General features: G+C 38.6%; 4 protein-coding genes and 1 pseudogene across 20 annotated transcripts; 2 read left to right on the top strand and 3 right to left on the bottom strand.

Moving 5' to 3' along the window:
- The first annotated feature begins 851 nt into the window (after positions 1-851).
- On the top strand, positions 852-3,380 carry LOC113724846 (F-box/WD repeat-containing protein pof10-like). 3 transcript variants are annotated; one of them, XM_072073251.1, is made up of 4 exons: positions 852-1,078; positions 2,089-2,248; positions 2,723-2,883; positions 3,250-3,380. In XM_072073251.1, exons 1-4 carry the CDS (start codon positions 931-933, stop codon positions 3,291-3,293), a joined length of 513 nt encoding a protein of 170 aa, XP_071929352.1. In that variant the 5' UTR covers positions 852-930; the 3' UTR covers positions 3,294-3,380. The 3 variants fall into 3 exon arrangements, with proteins under 3 accessions (XP_071929352.1, XP_027103526.1, XP_027103525.1); XM_027247725.2 differs by lacking the exon at positions 3,250-3,380 and adding an exon at positions 3,008-3,214; XM_027247724.2 differs by lacking the exon at positions 3,250-3,380 and having other exon boundaries at positions 853-1,078; positions 2,723-3,214.
- Positions 3,381-4,300: 920 nt separating this feature from the next.
- On the bottom strand, positions 4,301-9,245 carry LOC113724845 (uncharacterized). Its single transcript, XM_072073250.1, has 8 exons — positions 8,488-9,245; positions 7,774-7,918; positions 7,520-7,688; positions 6,625-6,895; positions 5,616-5,881; positions 5,324-5,539; positions 4,975-5,077; positions 4,301-4,813 (listed from the first exon to the last, which is right to left on the bottom strand). Exons 1-8 carry the CDS (start codon positions 8,636-8,638, stop codon positions 4,749-4,751), a joined length of 1,386 nt encoding a protein of 461 aa, XP_071929351.1. The 5' UTR covers positions 8,639-9,245; the 3' UTR covers positions 4,301-4,748.
- Positions 9,246-13,161: 3,916 nt separating this feature from the next.
- Positions 13,162-19,141, bottom strand: LOC113728255 (MYG1 protein C694.04c-like; annotated as a pseudogene).
- Positions 13,162-22,439, bottom strand: LOC113724842 (AAA-ATPase At2g46620-like). Of its 14 annotated transcripts, XM_072073238.1 has the most exons (9): positions 18,083-22,439; positions 17,767-17,862; positions 17,541-17,588; positions 17,258-17,408; positions 16,942-17,062; positions 16,694-16,768; positions 16,092-16,326; positions 15,748-15,965; positions 13,162-14,903 (listed from the first exon to the last, which is right to left on the bottom strand). In XM_072073238.1, the coding sequence occupies exon 1, from the start codon at positions 21,804-21,806 to the stop codon at positions 20,370-20,372; it is 1,437 nt and encodes a 478-aa protein (XP_071929339.1). In that variant the 5' UTR covers positions 21,807-22,439; the 3' UTR covers positions 13,162-14,903; positions 15,748-15,965; positions 16,092-16,326; positions 16,694-16,768; positions 16,942-17,062; positions 17,258-17,408; positions 17,541-17,588; positions 17,767-17,862; positions 18,083-20,369. The 14 variants fall into 14 exon arrangements, with proteins under 14 accessions (XP_071929339.1, XP_071929337.1, XP_071929336.1 ...); XM_072073236.1 differs by having other exon boundaries at positions 13,162-14,118; positions 14,753-14,903; positions 17,258-17,862; XM_072073235.1 differs by having other exon boundaries at positions 17,541-17,862.
- Positions 13,880-16,107, top strand: LOC113724844 (rhodanese-like domain-containing protein 14, chloroplastic). 2 transcript variants are annotated; one of them, XM_072073249.1, is made up of 6 exons: positions 13,880-14,114; positions 14,263-14,309; positions 14,770-14,862; positions 15,227-15,365; positions 15,457-15,559; positions 15,812-16,107. In XM_072073249.1, the coding sequence occupies exons 1-6, from the start codon at positions 13,880-13,882 to the stop codon at positions 15,888-15,890; spliced, it is 696 nt and encodes a 231-aa protein (XP_071929350.1). In that variant the 3' UTR covers positions 15,891-16,107. The 2 variants fall into 2 exon arrangements, with proteins under 2 accessions (XP_071929350.1, XP_071929349.1); XM_072073248.1 differs by having other exon boundaries at positions 15,770-16,107.
- Positions 22,440-24,398: the final 1,959 nt, after the last annotated feature.

Genomic DNA, 24,398 nt, shown 5'->3' with positions numbered 1-24,398 from the left:
AAAATTAATAATTAATAATTGCAATTTATCTGGAAATCAAAAGAAAGCACTGATAATTGTAAAGAATTGGGATACCAAATTTTTTAGCAACACAATTTATTGTTGGGAAAGGAAAAAAAAAAGGGGCCAAATTTTAGCACAATCCCCGCATGTAATATGTTAACAAGAACTTTCAATCCAATAAAAAGCCGGGAAAAGAAGAAAAAAAAAATCAAAGGCACGTGGGACCAGATTTTAGTGAAAGAATTCAAGCAAACAAAGACATTAACGGAACACTTCCGGCAAACAACAAACAAATAAACAAAAGATTGCTAAACGTTTGAACTAAACAAAAGATTGCTAAACAAAAGAATTCACGCGTGAGAATGGACGACCATCAATAGGGAAATTTGCACGGGCCGGACGACTACCAATCACCCACTACCAGCGTGCCATATCAGCAATTGGAACTCAATTGAAAACAACGGCATTCGCGCATTGACTAGATATGTTAACAAAAAGTATACGTTGGTTGTTACGCTTATTATTGAGGTCCGCATTTCGAAGTACTAAAAATTTTTTATTGCAGTTGGAGCATGCCCAATTTTACATTTTGTTTTTAAAAAATAAAAAAAAAATCTTTGTGACAAACAAAACAACGGGAGATTTTATTGCAGTTGAATGCCTCCAAGCTCTGACAGCATTAGACAGACGGCTTGGGGGTAACAGTACTGAACACGTGATAGACACGTGCCTCATAAAGTTTTGCCCCTCCACTTACTGCGACTCGCCGTTTAAATTTGAGACGGGCACTACGAGTGTGTGTGCGTGCGTGTCTATATATATATATATATATATTTGTCATTTATTTATTACCCAAAAAAAAGGGTAAATTAGAATTTGAAGCAGTGCTGGCAGAAGAAACAAAGAGATTATTCGTCACATCGGCACATGGGATGGGGTGATCTTCATATCTCATCCCGTCTTCTTCGTCTCCCACTTTTGTTTCTCTGTCGCTCGATGGAGAGATTGCCTGTCGAAGTCTGTCTCAAGATTCTTAGTTTGTTAGATCATCAAAATCTTGCAACTGCTCAATTGGGTTAGTATCGACTGACTCTTTTTATTTCTTCTGGTTTCTCCAAACCTTTTTTTCCCCCCAGATTGAATTCTCAGTGTACTTGATGTTGCTCTGGATTGCTAAATTTTTAGTTAAGATCCGATCTCGATTTCTTTTGTAAATTCTACCCAAGACAGTACTATCCTCCATTAATTAATAATTCGCGGAGTGCCTGTAGGTTTTGTGACATTAGGGATCCATTCTCCGAACGGTTATTACCGAGTGCTGGTCTTTGAATTTTTTCCTTCATTTTAGCATCTGATCGATGTTAATGTCTGAGTTCAGTCCTTTATTTCCTTATTATATTGGCTGCGTTGAAAATCTTGATTATTTTGCGATAGTTCAACTTCCGCTTAATCAGGACTTAAAATTCTACCTCTCTGAAGTCCAATTTGCCATTGTTGAATTTGTCTAAGATTGGCTGTTCTCCTGCATCTCAGCAAAGAAATGCTGCAGCTTTTTGCCAATAAATCACTGTTGGAGTTGAGGGGAACCGAACCAACAGATAACTGTTTTGCAGTTTCGAGCCTCTAACATTCTTACTATTACTCAACTGGTTTTGAAATTGAGAAGCGATCAAAATTGCTCCATCATTATATATACATGGGCAAGAGTCAATCAGGATTCGACAGAATCATCTTCTAAGGAGTAAGGATCCTTTAGATTGTTGCCAAGCACTGGCTCGTTATGTCTATTTGCTAACTCTCCCGAATTTCCAGTTCTCAAATTTTAACTGGGGATACGAGATCTTGTATTCATCATGCACCCACCCCTTGCAGACAGGAAAAAACACCATAGTGGTAGAGAAAATGATTTTGTGAGAAGGGCGACCGTTGAATTTTGATTTATATCATTCATAGCCATAAAATACCTTTGCAAGCCCATTGTCTGCTTTAGTGTAACTGGATTTTTCCATTTACATGCCGGGATTATGCATCTTCTGTTTCCTTGTATTGAATTTGATGGAGAAAGATGCCTTCTTATTGTTGAAGTGTGCAGGAAGTGGAAAATCTTAGCCTCAGACGACACTTTATGGTCTTACCTGTTTACGCAAAGATGGGGAGTAGATCATGCCACATTCTTTGCTCCTGACGGTTCAAAATTGTGGAAAGATGTGTATGCAGTGCAAGATCGAGGTGATCGTGTTGGATTGTAAGTTGAAATCAAATAGCAACTCATTCAAATAGTAACACATTACGCAATGTTGGAAGTATATTACATTAACCCTGGCCTCACCTCGGTTGAAGAACGTTTGGTCCCTTTGCCTGCTAATGCTGGCCTGTCACTAGTGCAAATGCATGCATTTGTTTGCAACCTCTTCTGTGTCTTACCTTTATTAAATTCATTATCCTTGAAGCTATTGTCCTTTTCTTTTTCCCAAATTGGAAAATAACCCTTGGATATTTTTGGTGATAGCAATAAAAAAAATCCCCTGTAGACCACTATTTATCTGCACGCAAGTGTTTGGTCTCAAGAATTTGATAAAGAAGGTTCAATTGAGGCTTATAACTAAGGACCTGATATATTTAGCAATCTGTTTTGCTAAAGGCCTTAAAGCTTTTTATTGTGACAGAGTAATTAAATATCCTTTTTGCTGTTTTACTAAGCTGACTTTAGTACTTTCAGGGGCCTAAAGATCATAAGAGAAGGAGATGATTATTACCTTGTCCACCAAGGCGAGATTCAACGGCATTTAGGCTCTAGAAGACCAAAAACTGGGGAAATCATTCATTCTCCTGCAACTGTTGGGGAAGAAGAATTTTCTAACATGGTGGAACCATCTTCAGGTATTTTAGATAAGATCCTATTCTTCATTGGGGACTTGGAGTCTGCTTCTGTACATGCAAAAAGGAGTCGAGTTCTGTGAATAATTCTCAGTTGTGTTTGTGTATAACATATGTTGTAATACAGAATATAAGCGCAAGTTGTAATACGAAATTTGCTGCCAATGCATACTGGATCAGTTGGTTAGGACGGACTACTTCCTCTATAAAGGTCATGTCCTCAAATTTCACTGTGGATATGAGTATTGCATTGGTGGGTAATTTGTAAATATTTAGCAAACAACTTGTGATTCCAAGAGCTTTCCCTGGCCTAGGATGGCTACGGCGCCTAAAACCATCCCAACCTTTTTTTTTTTTGTTTTTTTTTAGGCTTACACACTGCACATATTTTATCTGTGAAAGCATCCTTTTGATGGGTCAGTTTTCAATGGAACGCCAGTTGCATTGTATCTTATTGTCCTCGCGGAACTACCGAAAAAGCAAGGTATTATTTTAGGCCACTGCTGTTTTTATACCTTCTTTCAACGGCACTGTTGCAAATCACAACTGTATATAATGTATTCTGTTGATTCTTTCATGGGCAATTACACTTGAACATTATACAGTGCTTCAGCAATGGTTTTTGCAATAATATTACCTATGGCTGGAGATTTTGTTTCCTACAACTCCAAACATTAATTTATGTTCACATCGGTTCCTTGACACCCGTTAGAACTCCTCCAAACCTGCATTTGATTCAATTTGCAATCTGACCAGTTACAATCCCCTTCTTCATAACAGCGCTATACGTAAGAAGTAACGTAAAAGATTCCTTGAAGATACTGTAGCAGTAATATCTACGTGAAGCATTGCTTGTATTAGCCGTACCCTTCACAGGCAGTAAAAAGTAGAATCACCTTCAGCATAAAGTCGCAAGCGGTTATTTCACTGTTCCAGGCTTTTGAATTACTGAAGCATTTGTTGCGACCACTTTACAAATGAACAGCAGATGACATACTCAGCACCATTATGCAGTACCATTATGCAGTGTCTCTTGCTCTTTCTCCTCTCTCTCTCTTTTTTTTGTACAACATTTTTACAACTAATCCTATATTACTCTCGCTCGCCAGGGGGTGAGGGGAAGGGATAGATCCAACTAAGCTATTGAAAATTTGGAAAAAACTAAACTACCTCCGCAAATGCACCAAAAAATCTTGGCCGGAAAATATAGTCAAAGAATTTCAAACACCTTACCTATACTCCCTTGTGACCAACTGAGCTAGCTCGGTTGCCTGTTGCCTTCTTGAAATGTACAAGAGCCCCATCCGATGACTCTTTTGAGCGTGCTTGATTTTTGGTGTTAATGACCTTCTTAAAGGTGTATGATGTGCTAAAAAGTGCTTGATTCTTGCATGAAATTTTTGTCTCTCGTCTCAGCTACTGAAGAAAATAAACGTGTAATCCGCTGTTACAAAGAATGCTTAATGGCATGTTGTTCTTACAAATTGTCGCTAATCAAAAAGAACATTATAAAATATCAAATACAAATCTACGGCCTCAATATAACCTTAAACTGAGGTCAAATTTACGAAAGGGGCAACCATTTTTCACTTTCTGCTTATCGACACAAACATGAAAATTAAAAAAATAAACACCAAGATATCTCCACAGCAATAGTTCAGGAGTATGTGAATGCTAAAACTTTGTTCTATCTGTATCCAAAAATTGCTATAGCAGCATTAAACTTCCTTCTTGGTATCAGCTTCTGCTCTCCTTAGGCATTTCTGAAAGAGTGAATTTAGATTTCTTATAGGCTACTAATGAATCAAATGTGTGCCCGCCATGGGATGAACCCTCACAAAACATTTGTTTGTGAAGACTCGTTAATATCAAGGAGCATTTAGTGGCTCTGCTTCAGCGTCTCTTTCTTTCATTGGCGTCCAATCTTCTGCCTCTACAACCAAATATTCCGATCAGTAACCATGTGGCAATGTAACATTATACAAGACCATTGACTAAATTGCTACACGTGGATGTGTCAACTCTGTTCCAACAATTTTCAATACATGCACTTGTACCAAGGAGTGATGTCTACAGGCAGCAAAATTTACTTACTTGGCTTGTCCGCAATTGCTGCCAGCCGTCTCTGTAAGATGGACGCCACAAACAGGAAGATCGAGCACATGCCAAACATAACAGTGATGGGGAATGCATCAACCTTCAAATTGCAAAAAATCCACTTAGCATAGAGGAAAGTACATGATTGATACAAGGGTTTTTCAACATACAGAACTAAAGATGAGAAGATCCTGCATACCCAGAAGTTCATGGAGTCAAAGGAATGGTGCAGCATTACCCGTTAGAGTGGGATTGAAATTACCATGTTTTGGCGAAATGTGTAAACCAAAGGGCTATGCATTCTAATAAAAAAAAATTTATTTTCTGCCAAGCATCAGTAACTTACATTGTAGAGTACAACGCAAACAAAGATGTTCAGGGGGATGCGGAAGAAGTTCATTATAGTGCTGCGTGCCTCCTCAGGAATGTATTGAGATCTCATCTTCATAATTGATGGCCAAAAAATTCCAACACAAGCTTCAAATGTACAGAAACCAAGAAGTTGGAGACAACCAGAAAATGAGATACCACCACCCTTAACCTTCGAGGGGGCTACCAAGAACTGTTAAAAAATTAGGAAAATTAGATAATAACCATAATTGAGAGGTAAAGAGTGGAGAAAGCGAGCTGGCACATACATTTGTCATTATAGGTAGCAGCAGAGAGGCAGAAGAGATCACAAAGACAATCTGCATATAAATCTCAACTTTAGGTGAGTTACGCGCCATAAGTCGAGATGCAAATGAGCTTCCCAACATTGAAGCCAACATGAAAGTTGAAAAAATAAAACCATGGGGAATTTCTTCATCATTTGGACTCAGAGCAGGAGTCCACAGAAACACAAAAGTATACATTGAACCTTCAAACAGGGACTGAATTGCACCCAATAATGCTATCCTCTCATCTGAACCACAACAAAATATAGCACTAAGGACCACATAAAGGAATCTAAAAGAAGGATAAAAAGAAAGGAAAGCAGAAAATTGATAAATCATCAGTTGAGAATATATCATGATTACAAGAGTAGTAAAACACATCCAATATAAATTAAGACTTTGACAGGTGACTCACTATTATAAAAGTCACTGCATCCTTATTAAGAGTTCAACGGGCCATTAGATGTCAATTATCATCAAGATCACTGCATGCTAAAAAAGTTCAATATGACAAGCTGCACATGATGGAGAAGAACACCACATCCAAAATCATGGTTCAAAGCACATGTAGATTCGAATCTCTCCTATTCTTCATTTTTATTGCTAGAGAATTCAAATTAGAGCCTTTTCATTCAGTAAAAGAAATTAGTGCCTGTTGTCAATAGTTGTATATATACAAGGACTGAAATAAAAGTAAATGTGAATCTATATGTCAAAAACTTATCATAAAATGATTCTTTTGGACAAGCACTCAACATTGCTACAGTTGCCTTTTCCGGATTTTCTGTTTTAATTAGCAACCAATATTCTTTGATATCAAATTGGAATGTAGTCATATACAGCAAATAAGAATGGGCCCAAAGATGAGAACACACGAGACAGACATATATTTTGAGTAAATGGCTAAAACAATGATTCATCAACTATGTCATTCGCCCCGTTGATAGCATTAGGAATGGTTTTCAGTGCATAAGCAGGTTAGGAGATCTACCAGAAGCAATTGCTACAGCTGCGTTCTTGAACTGAGTTAGCAAGTCCTTATTCTCCGACGGATCACCATAATTCTCAGTCCATGTTGACAATATAATAGCCATTCCAATTGCCAGAAAGCATGAAGCGGCATCAAAGGGAGACACAGGACCAAGACTTAAGGAATCAACCAGCAGATTTCCAAACAATCCAGAGAGAATAGCAACAAGACCATTTCCAAGAAATATAGCCTTCGAGAAAGTTAATGAAAGCCATTGCTGATCAAAGCCCCTCTACAAAGATAAATCAACCCTTAGAATTAGCACTTTCACCCTACCTAAGCTATTAACTTTGATTCTTTTAAAACTATTCAAAGGGGTGGTTTTTTTTTTGGGGGGGGGGGGGGGGGGGGGGGGGGGGTGATACCATGCTTAATGAAAAAATGCAAAAAGATGCAAATGCTAAAGTGATGTGTTTCGAATCCAAAAATGAAACAGATTATAAATCCTGAAGATAAATCATTTATTCCGGATTTATAAGATAAAAATAAATTTATAGAAGGAACCCACCAAGTTTTCAATTCCACATGTATCTAAGTCCAGAAGCAAGGCAAATGGAGATGCATAAATTAGGAGACTATCTTCGACCAACATGCAAATGAGTTCTTCATCTCGAAATACACCAAGGGAACCCCACGTAGTTAAGTTTTCTACCAGATATGCAGAAACAAAACTGATGGAGCAAAATGACCAAACAAGAAATACTTATAAGGAGAAAGTGCTTGCAGATCAATCCACCCCTGTCCTTGTTGATGGACAGTCATCCCAAGCTAACAAAATTCAGTAAAGACAGAGAGATTCTAGCATAGGATGCATTCACAATTCTAACTTATCAAAGGTGATTCAAATTCCCCTCACCTTGAAGTGTTCAGCAACAAGCCAAGACTCAAATCCTGAGCAAAGTAGGGAGGTAGCAATACCACCTAATACACGTCCCAACATCAAAACTTTGTACTGTGGGGAATGCTTGGTGATGCAGCTGAGTATGTAAGTAATGCAGTAAGTCGCGCATGCTCTCTTTCGTCCCCTGAAATTTATTGAAAGCTCAAATGAGTTGAATTGGCAGAAAATAAAAAGCTATGACTGCGTAATTTTCAGGTGGGATTTCTCACTGTTTGTCTGCCAGAGATCCGACAATTGTGCCAAACAACATGGAAGATCCAAACCCAGCAATAAAAAGCTGTCCAATTTCCCCCTTCCCGAAGCCATAGGTGCTGTAAAGGTAATAGACATATGGACCTTGCAACCAGTCACCAGCTGTCACCACAAGAATGCTAATCGTCAGCACTCTAATCTCCCAGAATTATACAAGACAAGAATGCACGTGGGTTCTAAAGCAGCTAACATATAGAAATATATAACTTGCTTCAGCTATTTACCTTCCAATAATCTAGAATCTGAAGAAATGTTTTAATACGTTACGTTGTGAATGCATAAGCAATTTTTTGTGTAAATACTATATATGAAGACAGCCCTGCTTCCGTCCGTCCAAATTGCACTTTATCAATCAAAAGGAACGCAATCGCAAATAGATGAAATCCCCGAGATCCAGATCCGAAGCCTCAAAATGAGACCGCATGACAAGCAGTAACGTGATTAAGGAATTGATAGCATTGGAAGCACCCCCCCTCCTCTCTCTCTCCCCCCAAGATCCAATTATTTATTCCACAAACCCGAAGTTCCTCAATGATAACAGACAGATCAGACTGAAACATAGGCAAATAAGGACGCGTGGCAATTGATTTGCGAAAATTTGTAGATCTGAGGCAGAACAATAATGAAGAGACGAAATGAAGTAAAATAGAGGAAAGTAATAGAGAAAGTACCCATCATGAGAGAGTAAACGAGAAGGTAGTTGTTCTTGAAGGAAGTGAAAGCCTGAGAAGTTGTGATCCGATCTTTGTTGGCCTTACTCAACTCCAAAGCTGCCACTACCGCCCCCAGCGCCCCAAACACCATGTAATAGAACAACTCCATTGTATTGTGTATTATCTCTTTCAAACTACTTCCAACTCTACTAAAATCAATTGATCTCTGTCCCCCTTGTCGTCGTAAACAAAATTAATCTCTCTTCCGTCAAAAATAAAAAACAAAATGCAAAACACACGAGACACAAAAGAGCCGATCTAATTTGGGGAATCGAAATCGGACGCCGGTGCTCCTCCTCCTCCGCAACCTCACACACACTATCTCTCCACTGCCAAAAAACAACGAATGAAAGAGAGTAATAGCCACTCCTTTTCAAGTAGTGGGATTTGTTTTACGTACCCGGGGTTTCACAGCAGCTAGCCGGGGGAAAGCTCACTATTTATACCCGCCAGCTAGGGACGCGGCTAATCATGGAAACAACTCCTTATATTCACCTTCTCCTTTCTTTGAGCCGATAGATTCAACCGATCTGACACGCGGCTACTGGGGATTGGTGTGATTCTGTCGGTGCTTTATGTTACCATAGGAGTATATACATTGTCAGCTCAGTACTTTCCCTTCCGACTGCCGATTGGGCTTTTGGGGTGGCGCACCGGGCACAATGGATGTCACATTGGATGTTATTGTTGTTGCTGGTTTTTTTTTTCTTTTTTCTTTTTTTTCTGTGGCGAGGTCCAACTCCCAAATTAAAAGAATTGAGACTAATCAAGTAATTTCTTTGTTGGAAGGTTGAGTTGAATTGTTAAGTAAAAGATTCCGAATTTAATATTTTTTACTTAAAAAAAAAAGCAATTAATTTCTTGTTTGCTTGATTTGTGTTCCTACTTACCTTAGGGCTTAGGCAAACGGTTTTGGGCTTTTCTAGATTTGGTGGCAGGAATGTGAGAAATTGGTCGAGCACGGTGTTCGGAGTTCAAACGTTTAATTAACTAATTTCAAAAGTTTAAAAAAAAAAAAAGATCTCCAGAGTTCAAGGCTGCTAGCACAGATTCCTTTTTTTTTTCCCCTTATTCCTCTAATCTTTTTTTTTTTTGAGTCTGATTAAAAGCCTTAGAATTCGTTTGAACTGCTAACTTTTCAAATTCTTGTAAAAAAAATATATTGTTGCAATATGATGTATGTAAAATAAAAAATAATTAGAAAATATATTCATAAAAAATATAAATATCTTTTTAAAAAAATTTCAATCTAAACGCAGCCTTAACTTTATTGGGGCACAGGGTAAGAGTAACAATGAGATTGACACCGGTCATGATCTCTTTATTTTTGGAACAATTAGAGATTTGTAATAGTACCAGATGTGTACCTGTTTGGATTGTCATTTTTCTTAAAAAAAATATTATTTTTCTAAACACAATTTTTATCTTTTATATTTTAAATTGTTACGGTACATCCTCCTATAAAAAATTGTATAAAGAAGCAATCCAAATGGAACCCTTATCTGATTGCTTTCCGTATTTGCTCTTCTATCCTTGTCTGATTGCTTCCCTACCATCACTTTCTTAGATTGTAAGTCACATGGGGGTGTACGTATTTTCAACCAATAAATAAATGAAGTGATCTTACCTTCATTTTCACTTATTCTTCAATCAAAATTAGGGCAGTGATTGATTTGATGACGTGTTATCCTTTCGGAAACGGAAACATTTTTTTTTTTTTTTTGTAAGTTGCACAAGTCACATGTTTTGCAAGCATTCATAACATCCTATTACTGAAAATGTTTGGTACATAATTACGTCCACATAATCATCCAACACCGGCCGTTTTATTCATTTTCCTCTATTATTTTGGACTCAGACCGAAATATATGAATCAGACAAGAAAATATGTAGTATTTTCCTTTACAAAAATAAAGAGGAAAAAAAAGGAAGCAGAATCTTCAAATGCACTTCCTCCCTCCCATTTCGATAATCCCAGGTTTTTTTTACACAATTTAAGAAAAAGTGATTAATTTTGTTGGAACAATAAATTTAGGTTGCTATTTTTCTAAAATACCCTTACATTAAGTAAAGTATAATTTTATATTAATTATTCATGAAAACTTGAATTGATGGTTTATAAGAACTTGAATTGATGACCAAGAAAGAATCAATCCTCATTTTACATTATTTCACATTTGGACTTGAAAGAATAGCAAAGTTAGCTTTTCATACATCAATATGTTTTGGAAAATCTAAATGTATTAAATGGGATAGCTTAACAATCCATATTAAATAAGGTAATTTATACCAATAACAATCTACATTGAATAAGGGTATTTTAGATAAATTAAAAGATAACTACGGTCCCATTTGGAAGGTGAGTTTTTTTGAGTATTTGTCTAAAACTTTACTGTAGATTATTGTAGAAGTTGTAAGAAAAATTTTTAGGATAAAAACTTTCTTTCTTTCTTTTTTCTTTTCTTTCTTCTCTTCTTCTTCTCACTTCCCCCTCCCCCCAGCACCTCTGCCTCTGACTGGCAAAAACTAGCAGCCATGGGAAAATTTTTCTTTTTCTTTTTCTCTCCCGCTCTTCTCCCTCTCCCTCTCCCCCCCATCCCCGTCGCCCTCAGCAGCCATGAGAACTTGCAGCCATGGATTTTTTCTTTTGTTTTTTCTCTCCCCACTCTCCTCCCCCTTTCCCGCCACCCTCCCCCTCCCCGTAGTTACGATCTGGTCGCCCAGTAGCCATGGAAAATTTTTTTTCCTTTCTCTTCCCCTCTTCTCCCTCTCCCTCTCCTCTCCTCTCCTCTCCCTCTCGCATTCCGACGCCTGAGTAATGGAAGCCATGGAAATTTTTTTTTTTTTTTTTGCCTTTCTCTTCCCCTCTCCTCCCTCTCCGCGACCAGATCACAGCCCCCCTCCCCCTCCACTTTTGCGATCTGGTCGCAAGCGGGAGGAAAAAGGAGAGGGCTCTCCTCTCCCTCTCGCATTCCGACGCCTGAGTAATGGAAGCCATGGAAATTTTTTTTTTTTTTTTGCCTTTCTCTTCCCCTCTCCTCCCCTTCCCTCCCCCCCCATCCTCCCTCTCCGCGACCAGATCACAGCCCCCCTCCCCCTCCACTTTTGCGATCTGGTCGCAAGCGGGAGGAAAAAGGAGAGGGGAAGAGGGGAGGGGAGGAGAGGAGAGGGAGAGAGAAAAAAAAGAGGAAGGCAGTGCCGGAATAGGTGATCGGTGCGGGAAGCGGTGGTGGATGTGGTGGCTGGCGACGGAGAACATGGTGAGTTGGGTGAGGGAGGAAAAAGAAGTTGAAAGGAAATTTTTTGTGTATTAGATGAAGTGTGTAGGTTAAAAATTTTGATAAATTTTTGGGATTCTTGTAGCAAAAGTTGTTAAAAAACTAGTATCATACAAACTTGCAAAAAACCTGAGGTTCCAAAGAGGCAGTACGTTCTTTAATTAGAAAGTAGACTATAATTTGAGACAAACAAAAAAAGAAAACAGGATTATTAAGTTATTTCTGCAGAAAAAAAAAAAAAAAAAAGTTGCCCCTGCAGAACAAAACCAGGCTGAAGTATGCGGTGCCTGATCAATTACATCTGATGATGGCACAGGAGCCCATATTGAAGATTAAAATTTTTTTTTTTCCATTTTTGTGGGAAAAGAATAAAATCAGAACGTTCGTTGAGGACTTCAGAATCTAAATCCACCTAAATAAGCGAAAGCAACCTCTTCTTCTAACAGCCGCAAGCACGTGGAGAAGAAAATAAATTACGTTGTCCAAGCATAAGCCCACGACACTAGATTTATCTCTTTACAGAGAGTATCTCTTTCATAATTAACATGGCAAAGTCCTAGTCATTGTAATACTCCCAAAATACTCTTACTCTTTATGTCATGGTTTGTATTTTGATTTGTCCCTAAATACTTGTCATGAGTTAAAATAGAAATAAATGAAATTCAACTTTTCCATTATATCCTTGATACAACTCTCAAGGTAAAGCATGATTCTCTGAATAAATCATGCTATAAACTACTACAATCTTTGTTTTAGGTAGCTGTGCCATTTTTAAAATTTTAACCTCAACTTACAAAAATTTTAGAGTTTAATTGAAGGGCAATAATGAAAAGACATTTTTTTTAGTAGCTTACTTGTCTCAGTTAAACTTTATTTTTTTTTAAAACTATTTACAAGGTTGACCATAACATATAAAATGGGACTGAGGAAGTATTGACTACCGAAATATGCATGCATCCTAGAAGATTGGATTATCGAGGCATGTAATGCTAATATTTGAGTACTTGAAGATGGGAAGATGGACCCCATTAAAAAAAAAAAAAAAAAATTTCTCAGTGCTCGCCATAAATCCTTAGACTTAAAGAATGGTGCCAATGCCATCTAGTTCACTATTTGTATTGGTAATACGAGCATTTGCTATTATTATTATTTTTGGGAATTTGACTTGTTCCTTTTAATGTATATTAGCCTATAAAGATCTTTATTTTGATGCCTTATCTCTCATTAGTGAGAAAGGCACGGCGCATCTTATGAATAACCCATTTGTATTGGTTTTGAAAGGTTTAACAACACGAGAAACACCACAAAAATATTATACAACTATTTTTAGATCAAAAATAACAAGGGGACCACATTGTAATACAACATATGAGTAATTAATTATACGATGTGCACTGCCCATTAACTTCAATGGGGAAGTCAATATAATTTCACAAAGGACTTTTCTTACTTGGAGCCCTCAACGAAACATAATAGAAAATCAAGTTATACATGTTGCCTTTTCACTAATATACCATGGCAGGAAGAGGATGAGACCAACAATGGATTTTTTTTTTTTTTTTTTTTTAAAGGGAAACCCTGGGTGGGAAGGGGAATGACCAAGACTCAAGAGTTCTACCAGAGTTAAGTTTTGGTTTGTGGGACTTTTGAGTTTCATAACCACATAATTAAGCCAATAGGTATATGCTTTTTGGTTGAGGCGGTGGAGCGGGTTAAGCTAACCACCACATAATTAAGGAAAATAAAACCATAAGAAAAATATGTGGAGAAAGAGAGTTAGGAAACCGTACGTAATAAAGCTGATAGGATAAGGGGAGACGAAAGAAGTCCATAATGGCAGAGAACCAGCGCACCACAGCCACGACTCCAGATTTTGACACTCCAAAATATCCACAAGATCCCTGGCCCACTAACTTCCACAACACAAAAGCACATTTCTCAGAGAAAGGAAATCAAACGCAGAGGAAGAATCCCGGGAAGAGAGAGAAAGCTTAGCTCGCATTTCTCTTTGAATTTGATTTGAGAACCTTGATTCACGCCGGATACAAAGGCGCAATTCTTCGTTTAGACACATGGCTTCCCTCACCACTTCAGTCAATCCACATTCAACTTGCTCTTTACATCGCAATTTTCATTCCAGGATCGCAGCTTTTAACTACAATTACTGCCCGAACTCTGCTAATGAACCCAGTTCCTGTTGCTTGACCCCTAAAGCCATTGTTCAAAACTCAAGCAGGACAAACTCAGGCTCAACAGCTGCTAGATTCACTGTTCGAAGCGCCGCAACCAAACCCGCCAAATCACCAGGTACCTGCTATTATTGCTCCTATGACTCGTATCATTTTGTAATTGCAAACTATAGAAAAGACCTCAGAAATGCACCCATCATATATAATCACAAAATCGCAACATTTAAGCATAATCTCAGTGATTTCTTTCCTTTTGGAGGGATCAGCTGAAGAGGACTGGTCGATAAAGAGGAAGTATCTGCTTGAGAAGAAGGTAATATCTGATTCACTATACGACAAACCATACTGACACAAGCAGGCAAGCACATTGTGGACACGGCTAAAGAATGCAATTACTTCATATAGGGTGCATAGTCTCTCAGTTTACAGGTTGTCTCCATCATAAATTTTAGAACCGCATTTTTTCGCAAGTGCATACGGAGTTTTGGAAGCTTCAGATATCACACAAGTTTTAACATTCATCAAAACTTTTTTAACACAGCAGTGGCTGTTTAATAGTTACTTCCAATGCCATGTCCATCTATTTAACCGTAGAAACCTTTTGGTCATCCAGAAGATAATAACCACAAGTGAAGCAGAAGTGAGGTTTCTATGGATCCGAATCATATTTTTTTTTTTAATTGATTCAAAATGAAAACTTAGCTTATGTATGGCAAATTGTGATAAAATTACAAATTACTTCATACAAGGCCTAACCATGCCAGATTATGTAGGTAAGGAGTGTCGAGGTGAAAGAAGCTTTGCGACTTCAGAAAGAAAATAACTTTGTGATTCTTGATGTACGTCCAGAAGCAGAGTTTAAAGAGGTAAATGTCCTTCTTCTGCCATAGAAACAGAATTATGACTCCTGATTTGAAGTCAGAAAGAAGTCATCAGCAGCAACCCAAATTTTTAATGTGCACACCAAGACACGCAAAATGCAAGTACCAATAGATCGATAAGTACTTTTAAGTATTAAAAACACTTTTCAAGACAGGATACTTCAGACCTAAGACACATGGATCATTTTTGCTAAAACTGATGCACTGACCAAATTATGCAAGATCTTGTCTCACACTAGTGTAGCATATAGATCATCTGCCTTGCCCATGGTTAGGCAAACCAACTATAATTTCAAATGTCCATGCCTGTTTTGTAAAAGCTTTACTAAATGATCATTTCCTGGCATAGGCTCATCCGCCAGGAGCTATTAATGTTCAAGTTTATAGGCTCATAAAGGAGTGGACACCATGGGACATTGCCCGGAGGGCAGCATTTGCATTTTTCGGCATCTTCCAAGGAACAGAAGAAAATCCAGACTTTATGCAAAGTATGGCTCTTAGCATAAATCAATCAACTTAAGGCTTATGGAAAAAGCTCTTATGTAAATTGATAACTAATTTTTTAATACTTGAGAGCAGGTGTGGAATCGAAAATAGAGAAGAAAGCGAAGATAATAGTAGCTTGCTCATCTGGTGGTACAATGAAGCCATCACAAAGTCTTCCGGAAGGGCAACAATCAAGGTATTACATTTCTATGTTCAAAAATCCGGAGTCATAGTGATGTGCCAAATATAACTAGTGGAAAATATATATATATATATATATATATATATATAAATTAACGTGTGTGAAGACAGTGCTACATAATGCAAAGTGTTAAAAAGTTCATTACACTGTCTGCACACTGTACAAGGGAGAAGATTCATTACCTGCTTTTGTTACTTTATGTAGGTCACTCATAGCAGCTTACTTGCTAGTTCTCAATGGTTACAGCAATGTCTACCACTTGGAAGGAGGACTAAATACCTGGTTTAAAGAAGGATTGCCTGCAGCTTCTGAAGATTCAGGTTGAGCCACAAATTTTGTTCCCAATGGGACTCAATTTTAACCTTAACATAATAGTATCTAATAATGTGTGTTTCTTTACCTGCGATGATAGTTGTACAGAAATGAGTTTCAAGAAATTAAGGATTTGAGGATGATAAAACAATGGTACTTGAGTCAGCATATTCGAACTGCACATGCATCTTATTCAAATAAAGTTCTTCATTACCTTGTTTGTTGCTTAAGCCATCAAAGAAGCCCTTGCCATAGCAAGAACACATTCATAAGTTTCATTTCCTCCAATGAATCCACTCATGCACAGAAGTACAACCAGGGATATGAGTAGCTTCGCAAAGCTCTCCATCATTGAGACCCCACCAGAGAGATGGTTGGGGTTTCCGGCTTTCAAAATTTTCAGGTGAGACTGCCACTTCCTGAATATGCCAGTTCTCACTCCTATCATCCTACAGAACAATAAAACCGTGAAATTTTTTGCAACTAATGATATTCTTTTCCAAGAAAAGATGATTCACCAGCTATCTGTTGCACACATTTTGACCTAACAAAATGAAAACATTGCACTTAGCCAAGCATAAATTACTTGACCTTGATGAGGTCGCTATTCGTATTGCTTCTTTGAGGCAAGAAAAGCAAGTAATGCAAGAATATTTATCGAGAGAATATCTCTCATTAATAGACGACATTGAACTTGTTTTCCTTCTATGCACATGCTGATATAAAAGATCATCGACAATGAGTGGACTGCAAGAGAATAAACCTATTAACATGCTTTTCAAAAAGAATAATGTAGGGTGATGAACATGATGGTACCTGATAAATAACATACATAATTGAAGGATCAATCTTCAGTTCCCTCTCCAGGTCAAAAATGTGAAGCTTCCACTGCTGAAATGCTAATAAGTGTCATTATGGGTTGTCATGGGTTTATTGATTGTTAAAGAAGGAAAGGTATGATCACAGAACAATAGGCAAACAATTGAAAGAGGTGAAGGATGACAGAATCAAAAAGCTAAATAAGGTCATCAACGACATGATTGAGACAACCAGTTTCCACTTACAGGAAAAGATCTATTTTGCACAATGACTTCCCCAGTTGGATCTACAGCTCTCTCTTTCTGCTAGACATTCCATAACTACGGATCGAACTTGCAACCATGATTTTGCATAGAAATGAGCACTCTGATATGAAAAGTTTTAAAAAAAAAATTGTTCCTTTAACAATCTTGTCAAGCTTAAGCTATGAGTTGAAGGTCTGAAGTTGTGCAGGATGATAGGAAAACAAAAGTTTCCAATCAGCCTAGTACTAACTTCAAAAATATTGTCGAGTGGAAGACAAACCCAACTCAGAATAGTGAGAGTTCAAGGGGAAGTCACCTCCAAAAAATCCTTCCCCGCTAGCTCCATTGCTTGTTGAAAGGCAATTATTTTCATGCTCGGGTGATTGATCAAAATGAGTCCCAATCCAGATTCAATCTTCCAACTCTGGAGCACAAGCTTGTGTTGTTCACAAACCTAGGAGGCTGGCCTGTATTGCATTGATTTACTCCATTTTCAGTAGCATCCACAGCCAATTAAAGCAAAAAATTTGGTGCAAGTTGATAAGCATCTGACTAATGACAGAACGTACACAGGCCATGTCAAGAAGCAAGAGCAATACCTTTCTATACTGCCATTCCAGTCTATCAGCTAGCTTCCCTTGTCTAATCTAAAGCAATAATAAAACTAAAGAAGCAACTCCTTGGGAAAAGGACAGGGAAAACCAGAAAGAAGATAGGATTCAAAGGTTTCATTTGCTCAGTGAAAAATATTATTGGACAGGTAAAACAGTACTAAGTTCATGAACCATTCAGGACAAGGCTTACAATACACAGTTGGATTGTTACCTCCATGAAGTTATAAACTGTCAAAAATAACAGGTGTACATCTGGATGTCCCTCATCTAGCTGAACCTCCTTGGCAACTATCTCCTTCCCACAATGCTGGAAGTAAAAAATCAGGAACAGAAAAGGATAACGGCAGATTGATAAACTTGTTTATCTAACAAAGTAATCTGAATAACTGTAAATTTCACGCGCCAACAACTCTGCGGCTAGACTAAACCCGCTACTGCTGCTACTACTAAAAAACAGGCACCGGAACCAGGGCTATGGAAAAAAAAAATACAGAGCACCGAGAGATTTGTGGGCAAGTAAAAGCTACCTTGCAGACGAGGCCGGCACTGCTAAGTTCAGTGGAGTGTCCATAACCAAAAACCTCGTTAAAACCTTCCTGGTGACGGTCGCAACGGTCTATAATGCTTGGGGTCAGAGAATCCTCCAACATCAAGTACAGCAACGAGCCCTTCCCGAACCTCAAATGAATAGGTTGTTTTTTCCTAATTAGTCACTTTAACAGCAAGAAAAGGGGGGGAAAAAGGTCCGGGCAGTCGTAACAAAATTATTTTCAAAAGTGCCTGGGAATCGCGGGTACGGATGATTGGGCATTGGAGAAGCTGTTGGAGAGGCGAATCATAAAGCAGCCGAGAGCTTCGTCGCAAAGAAAGCTGCCACTGTTGAGTACCCACTGGTTTGGCGCTATGTGAAAAGGAGGAGGAGGAGGAGGCAGCGCAGGTGTAAGCCCTAAAATTACCAAGAGAGTTTGCGATGACGGCGGAGCTGTAGCGGCAGGGGACCGACCTCACCGTCCCCGATTAGATGACAATCCAAATTGATCGATTCAGTCTGTACACTAGTACCACCAAATTTTAAGATTAGCGAAAGTAACTGACTAGATGACAATCCAATCCTCGTAGATGAAAATTTCCTGTATATGCGCTCATTCCTAGGAGCAAGGCTCTCACGCCACGCGGACTTCCGTAGTTTGAAACACGAGTAAAAGCATTAGTGTTCATTATACCTGCCATTAGATCACAAAATATATTTGCAGAGAATTAAATCAAGCACCTCTTTTTATGTCAAGTCAGAACTAATTTTGAAGATTTTTGCAAAACAGCAGAGTAATTATCCAAAGGGGGCATGGCTACTAGATTACGAGAAGAATAAATGGACCTGGAGAGTAAACTAAGGAGAGTTGTTGTTGGAGACCAATTGTAAATCCGCGTGTTATCGTTATCTCTCCATCATAAGAAAGAAGGAAGGATATACACTATACTTAGTCCATACACGGAGAACATTCACATTCAGCTATGACGATCGCCTGATTCCCAATTTGAATGCCATTCTCATTCTCAGCGCTGCGAAATGAATTCCAAGTCGTCATATCATATTGGATTAGCTTTGATACTACTACTTCTACTACTAAATTTTCATTTTCTAGACCAATTTAGCAACATTTCATATCCAAACCCTATCGAAGCAGTAGCTAGCTGCGAGAGTGTTTGGATACCAAAATTATTTTAAATAATATTTCGCTTGCATCATAAATACATTTCTCAATCTACCTTTTTATATTCCCAATCACCTTTTTATCTCACATACATCATATCATATCACAAAAAGTGTTACAGTAATTATTCCAAATAATATTTCAAATAATACACTATCCAAACACATATGAAATGGACTCTCAACAAAATTTTAATATCCATCTTCATATGATGAAAGCGAGTCAAAAGAAATTAAGGAGACCAATTTTATTTTTTTTTTTTGGTTCCATCTTCTTTCGACAGCACATATACGCTGCGTCATGTATTATTCACGAACCCACCACTCGCTTTGGAATAATTGATGATTTTGTAATAAAGGTCGGCGTCGTGTTACCTTCTTGGTGCCCCCCAACCAAAAAAAAAAAAAAAAGTCATCCTTTCCGTTTTTATGCCTTTATTGATTGATTAATTGATATGATATGATAACGGTAGGTAATTTCGGCGCCAGTTTGCCAAAAAAAGTCAAAATCAGACATAAAATGCAACCAACGAACGAACACCCAAGTCAATGACCATTTTCAGAGGGCATCGAAATTTCCATATGCCATTGCCAGCCCCTCTCCTTCCTTCTTCTAAAGGCGTTGAAACCAAAACCTCCTTTTGTCGCTAATATTTATTTTCTGACTAGGACTAGGACCGTCCCCGCACCTTGTTTGGGTGACTGCTACATCATTAGATCGTTAGACACCTGACATGGACGGAAGGAAAATTTTCTGCTGTGTTGTTCTTGGGAAGAAGATCCCAGCAAACAACTTAAAAATGGATCTCTATCTTTACTGCTGGCTACTTTACTGCTACAACAATGGTTACTGTAGTATCCTGTGGAAGTTTTCCCGCTAAACATTAACGCTGTGCTAATTATATATACTACAGCAGTAGTATTTTTTCCCCCAAATGCTAACTATACTATGGAAGGAAGATAGGAAAAGGGGAGAGAAAAAACCAAAAATATCTTTACTGGACTATTGAGCTCAACAGAGAGAGAAAGACAGACTACTCTTCTGAAACTTTAAACGGTTTTCTGATTTGGTGTAGTTTGATTGGCGGACGGGTGGGCACTACTCAACTTTCTTGTCGACCAATTTCCCTTTCCTTGTCATCCAAATCTGCGGATTCCCTTCGGCTCCTCCTCAAGAATCCATATAATTTCCGAAACTCCTTGACGGTGGAAACACCGGCGTCTTTACACAATATTCCCGAGTCGCCGGATTCCTCCGCTGACCGGACCGACCCGTTGCGCGACATCCTGGCACCTAACTTGGCGTCCGCGTTATTCTGCAGAGCGGATATTACGGATTTCAAGGCCCGGCTGGGAGAGGCCCGGTTGGCAATCATAAGCTCGCCAATTTCGGCCGGACTCAAACTCGCCCCGCTCTGGAACATCTCTTCCACCTGAGGGAAAAGCTTGTGCTCCTTCACACCCAAATGGCTGTTGGCCAAACTTTTGAAGGCGTTGAAATCGCAGAGAGGGAACTCCAGGTGAATATCTATCCTCCCGGGCCTCAGAATCGCGGGATCAACGTGATCCTTGCCGTTCATTGTGAATACCATCACGCGCTCCTCGCCGCAGCACGAGACTATGCCGTCCATGAAGTTGAGGATCCCGGACAAGCTCACCGCCGTTGATTTCCCCGTCAGATGGCGCTCCAGATCTTCCATCACGATTAGCGACTTGCTCGTCGTTTGCAGCAGCAGCGACCTCAAATCAGAGTCGCCCGATATTTTGGATAGGTCGACGTCGTAGACGTCGTAGGAGAGGAACTTGGCCATCGCAGCGATGAATGTGGACTTCCCGGTACCGGAGGGCCCGTAGAGGAGATAACTCCGCTTCCAAACCCGGCCTAATCGGTTATAATACTGTTTGGACTTGAGGAAGGATTCTAAATCCGACTTGACTTTGTTCTTCAAGTCCGAGTCCATCACGACCGAGTCAATCGTCGCCGGATGCGTGAAGGGAACCGACCTCCACCGTCCGTTTCTCTGCGGCTCGTCCTCGACGTTGATGTAAAGTTTGACATCCTTTCGCTGTTCGAGTTCCTCGAAGACCGAATGGATATGCTGGAGGTAGGGGCGCAGAATTCTGCGCTTGTCGGACTTCCTGATCTTGAGAACCAGCGATTTCAACCCAGACCCGTCGCATTTCTGGTTAATCCAGAACAATCGAGCGCCGAGGAAATTGTCGAGGACGATCTGGTTGGGGTCGAGGACGAGGTTGATCTCGTTGGGTTTGGCACCGGAGAAGAGGTTGGTGAAGTCGGAGTCCTCGACGGCCGGGAGGGAACTGAGGTAGGTGTGAACTTTTCGGTAGAGTTGATTTTCCTGCATGTGGTCGTTGAATTGGGGAACTCTGTACAACTGGTACACGTAAAATTTGTCAGCCAAAGTCCGCCACCAATTGTTCGCGATATGCAGAATGGATGTTCTGGACAAGAACCTAAAGATTAAAAAGGGGACTACGATTATCAACAACAAGAATAAAATTGGATTTAGAAAAAACATGGTTGATTACGCGGATGACTCGTGCCTAACGATAATTACGAAGTAGAAGAAGGGGGGAAAAAAGGGTTGGGTTGTTATTGCCGGGAAATTAAAGACGAGCCAAAATGGAGAAAGTAAAGAAGGGTGAGAGCGCGACGGAGGAAGAGGGGGAACTCCTCATCTGCCAAACGATGGAGAAATGATGGTGCGGGAGTGACAGGGAAAAGGCATCAGCATCCGGAAGAAGAAGGGAAAGTATGGGGATGATTTGATGATGATGAGAACAGGATAATAAACCACTAATAGCAGTAGCAGTATGGTATTATAAAGGAATACTAGCAGTGCTAATTATGAAGCTAGTGGTATGGAAGCAGTAACAATGAGGGAGAGAGGGTTCCGGAGTTGGAGATTTTGGAGGAGGAAGGAATGAGAGGAAGAAGAACGTATCAGATTCATATATGGGGATGGAAGAAATTAGGGCCATCTTTAAATGGCGTGTTTGCTTGGTTTGAATTTCAGCTCCAGGAGACGGCTATGGCCGGCGCCCTTCCCCCGTTTAATTGGTCAAATCATAATACTCGTAGAATATACTAGCAGCAGAAGTATGTATATATTATGTTGCGTGAGAAACAGAGAAGAAATGAACGAACGCATATATGATATATGTCCGCGTCTGAGGGAGAATTTGTGAGATCAGCTCTTACCTTGGACTCTTGCTGCTTTTTCTTTGTTTTTTTTTTTTTTTGCTCTTTTTCCTCCCTTCTTCGTATTCTGTAGTGCCCACCGAGCTCCAAATATTATAAAAAGTGTGTTTTATGACGCTAGCTAATTTTAGAGCGAGCAATAATGATTTTAAAATTTTCCTCACAATAATAAACTCACCCTTTTTTTTTTATTTCAGGCACCATGTCACAAAATAGAAAGCCTTTTTTTTTTTCCGCATTTGCTTGTAATTATGATTGCGTACGGTCATTTGTTATTATGAAAATTTCCTGAGTGGCTGGCATGTAACAATCAGCTTATGATTTTTCTATCAAATTCGTTAACATATTTAATATTCACATAACTTATTTCATATATATATATATATTAATAATTATTATTCTCTCTTATATTTATATATATTTTTTATTTAATCCGATCTAACTTTTTTTTTATATTTATATACATTTCTTAATTTACCTTATACTTTTAAAAATATAACACCTCAAACATATGTTGCCAAGTGCAACGGATCTTCTGTCCCACATCCTGTGCCATTCTCTGTCCCATTTTTTATTATATTGCTATTTTTCCTACATAAACACCATATTTTAATTTTTTTTTTGTTTCCTTAAGATCCAATAACTATTAACTGAATAAAAAGCCAATACAATAGCTTCAAAAAACCAATATATAATAGAAAATTAAAAAATACAGTAGAAAATTCATAAAATATCTCATTTTTTATGCATTTTGATTTTTTGAGTTTGTTAAATTTTGTATATTACTCAAGTAATAATTATTGGATCTTAAAGAAACAAAAAAGAACTAAAACATGATATTTATATAGGAGAAATAGCAATATAATAAAAAGTGAGACAGAGAATGGTACAGGATGTGGGACAGAAGATCCGTTGCGGTTACTAAAGTGTCTTCTGGGCATCCGCATTAGACGGAACCGTCCACTTAAATACTAAAAGTAGCAATTCATGGACCCACTTTAACGACAACATGTAACCAAAATTCTCATCTTTCACTTATTAGTGTTATTAGTTGGATAATAGTAGTAATATAGTGATATATAAAGGCAGGAGTATTATTATGACATTATATTTTAAAACGAGAACGCTTAATCTGGTGTTAAGCCTTTTCTTTCAATTTTATCTTATTCTATTTGTGGTCAATGATGCAGAACGCTACTTTTTTTCAACCAAAAATAAAAAAATAAAAAAAAGAAAGAAAAACGAGTAGGAGAATAATTGGGGTGAGACTTTTCAATGGTCAAGAATCCATGGCCATGGATGGTATGCTTTTGATTATTCGACGGATGCTGCTTCAGTGGTCATTCAATTCAACTTCAACAACGGGGCTTTGATTTGTTTTAAACTGGGGGGGGGGGGCTTCTCTCTTTGATCTTTCTCGCGGGGGCTGGGAACGGGATACCTCATTCATAGCTGTTGGCCTTGGACTCGTTGAATCATTCCCTCCCTCTCTTTTTATTTACATGTGAGATGGATGGGAGATTTGACTCACAATTTGTCTGGCTTATAGTAGCGTGTATCTTACAAGGAAGCTGCCCTTGTGTATTTAAATACAACAGATAACTAAATGGCAGTCCAAGATTGCTAACACAAATGCTACACTTTCTTCTTTTTTATTTTAATTATATATATATATATATATTTGCAGTTTACCAATAAATGTGTAAAACGTGGATTTGGGTAAATTTTGAATTTACTCTCTCTCTCTCTCTCTCTCTATATATATAATCCCATGAAAATTGATTGGCAAGACAGCGGTAAATCCCCCCTTAGGTGGTAGTATCCCACTTAGCAGTAGATTTCCCCCCTTAGGCCAGTTATCCCACGTCGGTCTTGGGAGGGATTTGGATTGAATAGTTAAGTCCCTGGA

Source organism: Coffea arabica, chromosome 2c, assembly GCF_036785885.1.
Source record: "Coffea arabica cultivar ET-39 chromosome 2c, Coffea Arabica ET-39 HiFi, whole genome shotgun sequence".
Lineage (NCBI taxonomy): Eukaryota > Viridiplantae > Streptophyta > Magnoliopsida > Gentianales > Rubiaceae > Coffea > Coffea arabica.
The sequence above is the reverse complement of the archived record's forward strand: the minus strand, read 5'-3'. Positions and strand labels throughout refer to the sequence as shown.

Bases quoted from the DNA above. Each gene is read 5' to 3' on its own strand.
- LOC113724846 (XM_027247724.2), top strand. From the start codon at position 931: ATGGGATGGGGTGATCTTCATATCTCATCCCGTCTTCTTCGTCTCCCA. The intron at 1,079-2,088 runs GTTAGTATCGAC...TTATTGTTGAAG, and splicing joins TCTTGCAACTGCTCAATTGG to TGTGCAGGAAGTGGAAAATC. The intron at 2,249-2,722 runs GTAAGTTGAAAT...TAGTACTTTCAG, and splicing joins CGAGGTGATCGTGTTGGATT to GGGCCTAAAGATCATAAGAG.
- LOC113724845 (XM_072073250.1), bottom strand. From the start codon at position 8,638: ATGGAGTTGTTCTATTACATGGTGTTTGGGGCGCTGGGGGCGGTAGTG. The intron at 7,919-8,487 runs GTACTTTCTCTA...TTGTGGTGACAG, and splicing joins CGTTTACTCTCTCATGATGG to CTGGTGACTGGTTGCAAGGT. The intron at 5,078-5,323 runs GTAAGTTACTGA...TGCAATTTGAAG, and splicing joins TTTGCGTTGTACTCTACAAT to GTTGATGCATTCCCCATCAC.
- LOC113724844 (XM_072073248.1), top strand. From the start codon at position 13,880: ATGGCTTCCCTCACCACTTCAGTCAATCCACATTCAACTTGCTCTTTA. The intron at 14,115-14,262 runs GTACCTGCTATT...TGGAGGGATCAG, and splicing joins CAAACCCGCCAAATCACCAG to CTGAAGAGGACTGGTCGATA. The intron at 14,863-15,226 runs GTAAATGTCCTT...TTCCTGGCATAG, and splicing joins CAGAAGCAGAGTTTAAAGAG to GCTCATCCGCCAGGAGCTAT.
- LOC113724842 (XM_072073232.1), bottom strand. From the start codon at position 21,806: ATGTTTTTTCTAAATCCAATTTTATTCTTGTTGTTGATAATCGTAGTC.